The sequence below is a fragment of the Amblyomma americanum genome, chromosome 6 (assembly GCF_052857255.1).
Source record: "Amblyomma americanum isolate KBUSLIRL-KWMA chromosome 6, ASM5285725v1, whole genome shotgun sequence".
NCBI classification, from domain to species: Eukaryota; Metazoa; Arthropoda; class Arachnida; order Ixodida; family Ixodidae; genus Amblyomma; species Amblyomma americanum.
In genome coordinates this window covers 2619506-2629942 of record NC_135502.1, presented here as the reverse complement: position 1 = coordinate 2629942, position 10437 = coordinate 2619506, and the positions used below count along the sequence as shown (strand labels likewise).

The window sequence follows — 10437 nt, the reverse complement described above, 5'->3', positions numbered from 1 at the left end:
CGGACACCAATCCGCCTTTTTCGCAAGAAGTGGTGCCCTCTGGGGAGTGGCCGAAATTCCCCTGCTACGGGTTGAAAACAAACCCACGTGGGAGACGCAGGCGTAATCTGGTGCCACGAGGAGAAGTGGGAAGTGTGTGCTCGACCGTTGTCACTAACATGAATTTCGCATGCGCAGTAGGTGCTGGAGGAGAACAGGTGGTCGTGTGCAGAGCGGCTGTGTAAAAAGGTGGATTGAAACACGGAGAAAAGATATGCCCAGTTGTTCGTAGCGAGTTCATTATAAAAGCTTGCAGTTGGTATTGCGAAAAAATGCCTGCGTGCTGCTCTTGATAAATCCTGCCAACGTGAGGTGCAACACAGCGTGTGTTTCGAGCTGCAAAACACTCAGCGGTGGAGCGTTTCCCTGCGAAATGATCAAATCGGAAAAAGCAAGGGAGCATCACCGGAGCATGTCCGCAGTGAAGATCGGCAGTGCTTGCGACCCGTTGCCATTTCGGCACGCAAAAACTTGCTCGCATGTGCGATCATGGCCAGGGTTCGAACCCTGGACCAGGTTGAATCTTTCTTCAAATGCTAACTTTTGTGAAAGCTGTATGAGAGAATGCCAATGAGTAATTGCTTCCATATTAAAAATCTACTCTGTATTTGGGTAATTCCAGTGAAACACATCGGAGTGACACCGCTCCCGCATTGAGTTATTGATCAACTAGGCCTCGCCCTGACGTCTGGTATAGCCCTCCGGATTAGCTCAGTTGGTATAGCAACTGCAACAGACGGGCGGCGGTCCCGGGTTCTAACCCCAGAAAAGGACCAATTTTGCTTCAAGTAAAAACTCTAAAAGCCTCATCTGCATGCATCTTGCTCTTCAACACACTCGCCGATAGCGCGCACAGGCCTACAGCTTACGAGACCTCAGGGAGCAAGGGTGACAAGCACTTGATCGCGCACGCATTTCTTAGACAGGGCATGCAAGCACCTTTACATCAAGCAGCTGTGGGACTCACTGACTAGGGAAACATAGACGCGAAGGACGTATACGAAGCATGAACCGGAAGAACCGACTCTCGCTTCGGAGCTACACAGTGCTATTTGCAGCTCGTAGGGGAAACGTCAGTTTGCCGGTATGGATAATATTGAATGTTCTTATGCGGCGATAACATTGAAAGCATATCTGCATTGGAGAAAAAGGAAAAGATGGGGGAGGATGTGACGTCTTAATGCCGTCTTCTGTGCAGCTGAAGCCAGGTGCGCCAGCACGCATTTTGAACCATGCTCTTCCACGTACTGTTCCTTGCATCTTCCGTTCTCGCTAGACTTGTGTGTGTTCTTGCTTGTCCCTGTGTGCTGCTGCACTGTTTTGTACTTTATGTGCTACCAACAAGCCTGAACTGCCACCTTATTTTCTACCTCTCATTCTTCTTGATCGCCTCTCTTCGAAGCCTACATTGATACAGTCATTACGCTTCCTACTCAGTTATAGCCTAAAGTGCACAACTTTCAGGATTGCCGGTTGGAGAAAGCACTTCCGGTGTTTTGGTCGTGCTACATTCGTCTGAGGCGCTTTCCACAATCGCACTCCCTATTAATGCGAAATCATTACTAGGCTATGTCGGCGAAAAGGTGTCCGCAAAATGTGTCCACAAAATGCAAAACATGTCGAGATCTGAGAGCTACTGCGCCCTTTCTTTTCGTCAAACACATTTAATTCCTTTCCTCAAAACACACGTGCGCTTTTGCGAGGTTGAGGTGTCCACCGAGATGTCCAGATCTGAGAGCTACTGCGCCCTTTCGCACCCTTTCGCGCATTGGCTGCGTGTGGCCCGGGGCACGACGGGAACGCCACGGAATCGCGGCGAGTGATGTGTGTGACGGATGCGGTGCAGTGGAAACACTAGAGCACCTGCTCCTTCACTGTGCCGCGTTCGCCGATGCTCGTCGCGATATGCTTGCAGCCTATAGGGCGCTGGGCATACTTCCCGACTCCATCAAGACGCTATTGTGGCCGCAGGGCAGTGCGCGCACCCGTGAGCGAACCTTGGTGAGCCTCTGTGCATTCATCGAACACACGGTCTTGACGTCCCGTCTGTTCTCCGCCAGGTAGTTACACGCATTGACCGAACGCTCCGCGAGTTCTACCTTGAACGATTAATAACGGGACGCCCCACTCCAGTTGTACTCAACATAGTGCTGTGCGCGTGTTTTTATTGCTCCATCATGAACTAATCACGCGCACAACCTGAACACATTTCTTATCGTGTAAATAGTTTGTGTATATTACCTCTCCCCCTATCTTCTCTTCCTGTCCCCTCACCTCTTTCATTTAATTTCTCCATTCTGCCTGCTACCCTTTATTGCCGCTGCCCCAGCTCAGGTGCTTCAGTATCGATGGCAGATGCCGGGGCTAGCAAAATCTTTTCCTTCTTTTTATTTTTATTTTAATAAAAACCACTTACTGTTACTACTGCGCCCTTTCATTTTGTCAAAACGTTTCCTTTCCTCAAAACACCTGGTTTCGCATTCTTCCACGCAAGCAGACTTTAGTGCCCTCAGAACTTTTTTGGTCTCAACAACCCCTAAAAGCCGCCGAACTGCACATAACACACAATAAAATTAAGTTGTGGTTATGATTTATTCAATATAGAGATGAAGTTAGCACAAGTTCGAGAAGTTACCATTTCCGATTTACCGTTCCACTTCGTGCTCAGTATAAAACGAACGTTCTTCAATACGTCGAGATCTGAAAGTTCAGAAACAAGTTCTTTTTAGTTGGGCGAAAGGGTATAATATAAACTTTTCCGTCTTTGCCTTTACTTGTTAGCGATGCATTCTCGCGCGGCGCATTATAACGCAAGTTTAGAAACATTTCTATACATTTCAAAAATTGCGGTGTTGCATAGACTGAAGTTGCCTTCATAGCTTAAAATACCATCAGTGATAACTGGACCTTGCGCAGGCAATTTTTTCTTTCGATTTTTGTAATCAGGTATACAGAACATTTGAAAATGCCATGCAGAGCTCGAAGCTAGCGTCACAGAATATTCCCACAATGCGTGCCGTATGTGCACACCCGCGTATGGAATCTTTGATGCTAGAAGGGCAGAAATACTGCAAATAAAAAATAATGGTCGCGGTCTGAAATGGAGCATGCTTGTATAGATAATCATTTCTGCATGTTAGTTAAACGCAGCCTATTACCTGAATACGCATAAAACAGTAAATGTCAAAGCTTTGGACTTAATTACATCCCACTGCTATGTCCTGGAAACCCAGCCGAACAGTGCGTCTTCAGTGTCAACCGAAAGCCTTATGCTAGATATGGTATAAAGCAATAGATCAACTGACAGTGTGTGTTGCTCGCGTACTTACCTCGGCAAACATGTTCATCCGTAATGTACGTTACATCTCCTCGACCGAATTCTTGACACTGTCGCTGACAGTCCCCACCGGTTTCAGCTTGGTGCGCGTGCACTCGCCGTTCAAGCATATCTGCCGAACGGAAAAAGCAGGGGTTTTAACCGCAACGTTGAGCAAACGCTTCTAGAGAGAGATTACACATGCTACATTGCCTACCTTACGTTTGTGCACTGCGCTACAAGGCGTGCCGTCTGGTGCATCGTTTACGGCTAATTTCCTGGGTGGCCCTGGTATTTCGCAAGAAATGAAGCAGTTGTCTGGTCCATATTTTCCAGGCTGTCGAAAAATGTGGCAGGGTATTAGTTTAAGCTGGTATGCTTCAAGTGGCACTCGATATTCATCGTAAAAACAACGCCAACAAACGAAGCAGAAAGGCACCACAAGCGCCCACTTTCAGCTGTCGACTTTGCGGGCATATAAAGAAAAAACGAAAGAAAAAGAATATAACGTGAAGAACGATGCCGCAGTGTGCGGAAAGATGCGTAGGAGTTGACGAATAAAAGCACCTCAAAAGCTTTGAGACCACTGCAGAGACAGCATTGAAGAAATGCGAAAGCATTAGCGTTTGCCGCAACGTTGGGGGCACCTAGTCGACGCCTTTCTACACCTACTTACCCACTCCGTTAATAAGATCCGACCGCGACTCTTCGATCTCCGATGCTGCCGCTCGATGATGTGCACTTTTTGTTGCTGCGCTCTGATTGGTTGTAGGCGTGACGTTATCAGACATATGGATGACGTCACACTCTTACGACGTCCCACTGTCTCACTAATTAGCGCCATTAAGTGATCCATTTAGTTATCCTCATTAATTGAGCGAAAAGTTGCTCAGGCGAGCGGCGAGTCATGCCAGTGGCCATTTTCGGTAACACTGCAACAAGTATTCGTTTTGCGCATAGCAGTAAAAAAATTGCGCGAGTTCAATGTCGCCTAAAGGGCGTGAGCCAGAGCGGCACCGAGGAAAGAGAGGCGTCCAACAGCTTTCCGTGCACCCGAAGCGGATTACTGCCATTGGCATGGGCGGCGCTGCGAACGTTGAGGAAATCTGCCCAACTTCCAGACAGCGAAACATTACAGTGCCTCCAAATCATGCGATTCTATCACATTTACTCGGGACGATGCATGATATCCATGCTCGGTTACCATGCATCGTCCGCTCGACCGCTGAATACATTTCTGTTGATCGGTATTGATTCCTCGGAGCTTCCATTGGGCGCAAAGCCCGTTATTCTTCGTTTTTGTTTTCCTTTTCGTTTTCAGAACTTGGTGGCTGACCTGCACGATGCTTCAAGCAATATGCCAATAAGTGCGGTGGAGTGCGGTTTTTTCTTTTGTGTAATATTCGATTTTTACGCAAATTATCAATTATAACTCGAGATGACTTTTCACTCCTATTTTTGAGGTGAAACACGTATTACTTTTGCGTAATTAGGGTATTACGCACACGTACGGTTATAACTTTTCCCGCCTGAAAGAAAAGAAAACAGGACAAAAAAAGCGGAAACATCACAGCCTCCTCATTCTTTTATGCACCAGAAATTCATAATTCTGAAAATGCGCCCTTGAAGAAAGCAATCCCTGACTGCCCAGTGGTAATGAAGATTTGGTCACGCGTGCATACCACCCTTAACTATGTGATAGGCCTCCCTTACTATCGGATCCTTACATTTAGAAATTACAGACTTTTGATGAAACAACAGGGCACAGTTTATTTTTGGTTATCAATAGTGCAGAACTAATTTCGAACTGGCTGCCTCGTCTAAATAGAGTGGTAGAGTTTTAACGTACTTAAACCGAATAGATGTGCAAAAGCTTGTGTTTAGCCTGGTTGGCTCAAGGTTTTGCTTTGCTGCGTCTTCGGCGCATCTGCGCGACGATATTAAACTCAGGTTAAGCTCTGATTGCGGTTAAGCTGATCTGATCTGTGCGCGCCACAGATGGGAGTTGGTGAAGACAACGACTTGCAACATACAGCGCGAGAGTGCGCTGCAGTTTAACATGAGGCGCGTGGGTGTGCGCCATGTCACCAAAACAACAACAACAACAACAACAACATGAGGCGTGATCAGCTGCGACATAGGGCTCTCGTGCAGTGGTTCACCCCTCCGCGGGTTCGAAATCCACTGGCGCAATATTTTTTTTCTGCACCCTCAAAATCAGAGACGCCACAAGATTTTTTGTTGTGTTTGACTCCATGACGTAGGTCTCTCGCACGAAAATTATTCTCTCTTATGCGGTCGCTAAACCAGCGGCCTGTCTGGCCAACTCAATAGGCCCCTCATGAAAGGGGAATTGGGCATGCAACGCCTCTGACGCAATCCACCATCCCGTCGCCGTGCATTACGATACAGCCGACTCCCACTCTCCTTTCCATCTTGCGCTCGCACCTTCGTTGCACGGCTGAGCAAATCATGCGTAGCTTCCTGCGCGAAGTAAATACAGCTTGAACATTGTGCTTGATCTACATGCCGTGACCAATTTAGATCATGTCTGAGACACAAGCCCAAGTACCAGAACTCAGCGGCATCATTTAGAATTACATCGGCAACTTCATAAGAAAATGCAAGGTTTTGTTTTTTTGCTCGTCATATGCATAGAAGCGGTCTTTTCTGTATTCATGTCCATTTGCCACCTTTGGCACTAGGTACTGATTATGTCCAGATGGTCATTCAGTCTCTTCTGGTCATCACAAGATTTTATATTACAATGAATGATAGTATCATCTGGGTTATCTCTGGTGAAAACCCGATGCTCAGATCGCTAATATACAAAGAAAAAGGCAGAGGACCTTTCACTTGTGGAACAATTGATCATACATTTTTATTTCAGCTGGCAACGTTATCAAGAGAAACAGACTGCTGTCTATGCGTTAAGCATGTGTCAACCATTTCTATACCATATTATTCTCAAATAAGCTGCTAGGTTTCAAGTGTACACTTTGGCAGGATATTCTATCAGTCGCTCTCCTATAATCGATAAAGATATATTTGCCCTCTCTCCTTCATAAATTTGGCAATGTCATGTACAACTTCAATTTATATATCAATAGTGAAATATCCGCATCGGAAAGCATGACGGTGGCTTCCCAGAACCCCATTCACTTCAGCGAATTTCATTAAAGGGACTATGCAATAAATTAATTGAGATTACGTAAAGCACACGAGATATGGGCATTTCATCACTCGTCACCCCAACGCAATAATTAAGCTAGCATCAATAACAACGAAGATATAGACGATTAAAATTTAAGCTCCTCCTCTCTCCCCTCAACTCGTACACGCGGGGCACCAGACAAGAACAAAGAAAACAGCTCTGGAACTGAGCCCCGCCCATGAATACGTCATCCGCTGACGTTCCTTCTGCAACTTCCGGTTGTCGCTCCTTTCACCCCAGCAGCAGCGTCGGCGGCGTGATTGCGGCGCGCGTCGGGTTTCTTTGCTTGTCGTCTGTTTTAGTTAAAAGAGCTACGACTGGGGCTAGTTGGAAATGCATCCTTGAAGGTATTGGTGAGCGCTACCAAAATACGGTATACTAGCTATAAAAAAATCATGCCCCCACTCGATTAGTCACAGCATTGTTGAACAGGTTTCCCGATTGAGGGCTTGTGGCTATCCTGAGCAGTTACTAGGCGGCATTGCAGAACGCTTACTAAGGGAAGTTACTGGGTCCGATAAGAATAAAAAACCGAGCTATGAAGGACGCCCCGTTGTGATGCCATACATTCACAACATCTCCCACAGAATAAGGAAGACAGCGAACAAGTACGGAGTTGAGGTTGTTTTTTCAGCTCCCAATAAGCTCATTGGAATGTGCAAAAAGGTGAACGAGAATGAAGACCACAAAAAGAAACCTGGGTGCAACGTCAAACACGACATCACCTATCGAGAGTGTGAAGAAAACGTCATTTACAGCATTCCACTTAGCTGTCAACGAACCTACGTGGGGCAAACGGGTAGATGCCTGAACAAGAGGCTTAGAGAGCACGAAAGATTATGCGAGCAAATACCGAAATCAGGAAACCTGGCACCCCATTGCGCACACTGCAAATGCACCCCGATGCTAAACATAACCAAGGTAATAGGTAGGGCCAGAAACAGACGGGAACGCGAAATTATCGAAGCTTTCGCTATGCACGTTGCTCCAGATAACCAATGCATCAGCTCCCCTTCGGTGATGCTAGGGAGAACCGAATTAAACTACCTCAGGAATAGCAATCTTCGGCTGTTGTAAAGGCACGTGTTGAGATTTTATTATTATATATTTTTCCTTCATATCGCTCTTGTCAGCGTCGTGTGCTCTTCCCTCTTCTGTGTATGACTTGACGTTAAAATGTGTATATAGGCATGCTCCTTCAGATAATAAACAGTTGTTAGAAAGCGCTTGTCTTGTGTGTTCGTCCCTTTCCGTATTTTGGTAGCGCTCACCAATACCTTCAAGGATGTTTTAGTTAGCAGTAATGGACCCGGACCTCGAGGCGCGACTGCTCGCTCTTATTACGGCCGCGAAGGGCATCCAGCCCTATGCGTTCACGCCGTACCGGCTGAACGCCAGCGACGACAGTAGCGACTCGGCGAGGCACTGCGAGTGGCTCCGGAATTCCCGACAGAAGGAGGCGGCAGAGGAAAATTGAAACCATATGCGCAAAGGCAATGCCCTGGCTCGCGCTTGCCCGAGAGGGTCGCGCGTCGGCACGAGCAGACGACTTTCACGGCTACCGAAAGTTTGTCCGTGACGTCGTGGCTCCAGCGAACTACAGCGTGTGGTGGTCTGGCGACGTCATGGGTGCAGTGACGTCTTTTTTCACGCTTTTAGTTTCAAAATCGGTCACTACGAGCACACCAATCGGCCCGCGAATTTAAAAAAAACACAGTTTTTAAAAATTCATAATAAATTACCAGCTCAGTTCCGAAGACTCATACTTGGTGTGAATGCCTCTTAGCATCATTTCTTAGCATTGAAAACATTGACAAGCGACTTTTTGTTCATTGCATAGTCCCTTTGTGTGTTTAGTTAAAATGTGTTCAAATGTTTTGCAACACGTACTCGTCAGACATTGGTCGGTAGTTTTCTACATCATATTTTGCTCCTTGGTTGTGTTTTGGTATTACCTTGGCATACTTCCAGTCGCAACCCGTCTCTATATGATCGCTATCACCAACTATCACTGTCCTTGTCATCATCACTGTCTCCAACACTATCGCTGTTTCTAACACTCTCCCAATAAGTTGCTATCATTACCACTATCACAAGCTATCATTATCACTATCTGTGCTTGGCCCATGATGGCCTTAGCTGCCTATGTGGCATTAAACTCAAAGCAACACACATTCTCACTATCATCACTATCTATCTATAGAACTATCACTATCGGCAGTTGTAATCAATATCACTACCATCACTACCACTATCTCCAGCACTATCTCTAGATAGGTCACTATCAGTAGCCATCATTATCATTATCTATCACTAGTTTGTAGTGTAAGCTACACTGGCCGAGATTAGACGCCGCTGCTGTCGCCGCTCGCTCCACCAGATGTGCTTCGCAGGGGTAGAGGTAGAGGAGGTTTCGCCTCGTGGCGACACCTCCTGTATATATATATATATATATATATATATATATATATATATATATATATATATATATATATATATATATATATATATATATATATATATATGTGTAAGTACAGTATTACGACAAACGCGACTGTTCGTTTTAAAGGTTTATTGTGCCAACAGTTTCGGGAATGGTATTCCCTTCGTCAGGGCAGGCCCTGCCCTGACGAAGGGAATACCATTCCCGAAACTGTTGGCACAATAAACCTTTAAAACGAACAGTCGCGTTTGTCGTAATACTGTACTTACACTTGTAAACTGGCGCATTGGAACCCCTACAGAATACAATATATATATATATATATATATATATATATATATATATATATATATATATATATATATATATATATATATATATATATATATATATATATATCAAAAGTGATTTCTGGCAGCTGATTTGGTCAATATAATATAAAATCACCAAAAATTGAAGAAACATAACAGGATTTAACTCACGACGTTTTGGCTGGAGGACACTCGAAAAAGGCTGGTCCTCCAGCCGAAACGTCGTGAATTAAATCCTGTTATGTTTCTTCAATTTTTGGTGATTATATATATATATATATATATATATATATATATATATATATATATATATATATATATATATATATATATATATATATATATATATATATATATACATATATACAAAGTTGTGAAACGCTTCATTTAGCCAAAGATTTATTTTGAGTCCGAAACGTCGACTCAAAATAAATCTATGGCTAAATGAAGCGCTTCACAACTTTGCATTTTGCCTCTAGCAACCAAATACGTTTATCTTTCTATATATATATATATATATATATATATATATATATATATATATATGCGCTTCGCCTCAGTGCATTGCAGTCGTTATGGAGAGCGCGAAAGAGACGCAACAACCACAGAACGAAGCGAGGAAAAGACAACGCTCTCAAGAAGCGTCGTAACGAAGATGCGGCTAGAAGAAGTCGTGCCACGTCCCGGAGTGACTCTTCAACGGCGGAAGGGGCCGGTTTCAGTTCTCGAGAGCGTCGGAATAAGACGCTGCGTAGACGACGTACCGAGGAAACGAAGCTTTCGCAATTCAACTAGGGTTAACCAGAGCCAAACCACAGCTAATTTTTTTGTTTTTGGCTTATTCGTACTCTGCCAAAACTAATGTGGGATTGAGCTTTCCATCAACACTGGCGACACCTGAACCGCGCAGAAAGGTAAAGGATAAAGGAGGGACTAAGAGAAGAAAGGAAGAAAGAGGTGTCGTAGTGAAGGGCTCAGGGATAATTTCCACCATCTGGGGATCTTTAACGTGCACTGGCAGCGCACGGACGCCTTAGCGTTTAATAATAATAATAATCGGTTTTTGGGGAAAGGAAATGGCGCAGTATCTGTCCCCTATATGGTTGGACACCTG

The 10437-nt window shown here is 45.0% G+C and overlaps 1 protein-coding gene across 2 annotated transcripts in view; it reads right to left on the bottom strand.

The window, feature by feature from the left end:
* Positions 1–2612: 2612 nt before the first annotated feature.
* LOC144136192 (venom metalloproteinase BumaMPs1-like) overlaps positions 2613–10437 on the bottom strand; it is a 65091-nt gene continuing 57266 nt past the window's right edge. For both annotated transcript variants that reach the window (XM_077668274.1, XM_077668273.1), the window contains exons 13-15: positions 3573–3692; positions 3369–3488; positions 2613–2739 (exon numbers count right to left, since the gene is read on the bottom strand). In XM_077668274.1, coding sequence (XP_077524400.1) covers positions 3399–3488; positions 3573–3692 — 210 coding nt within the window. In that variant the 3' untranslated portion in view covers positions 2613–2739; positions 3369–3398. The remainder of the gene's footprint in view (positions 2740–3368; positions 3489–3572; positions 3693–10437) is intronic.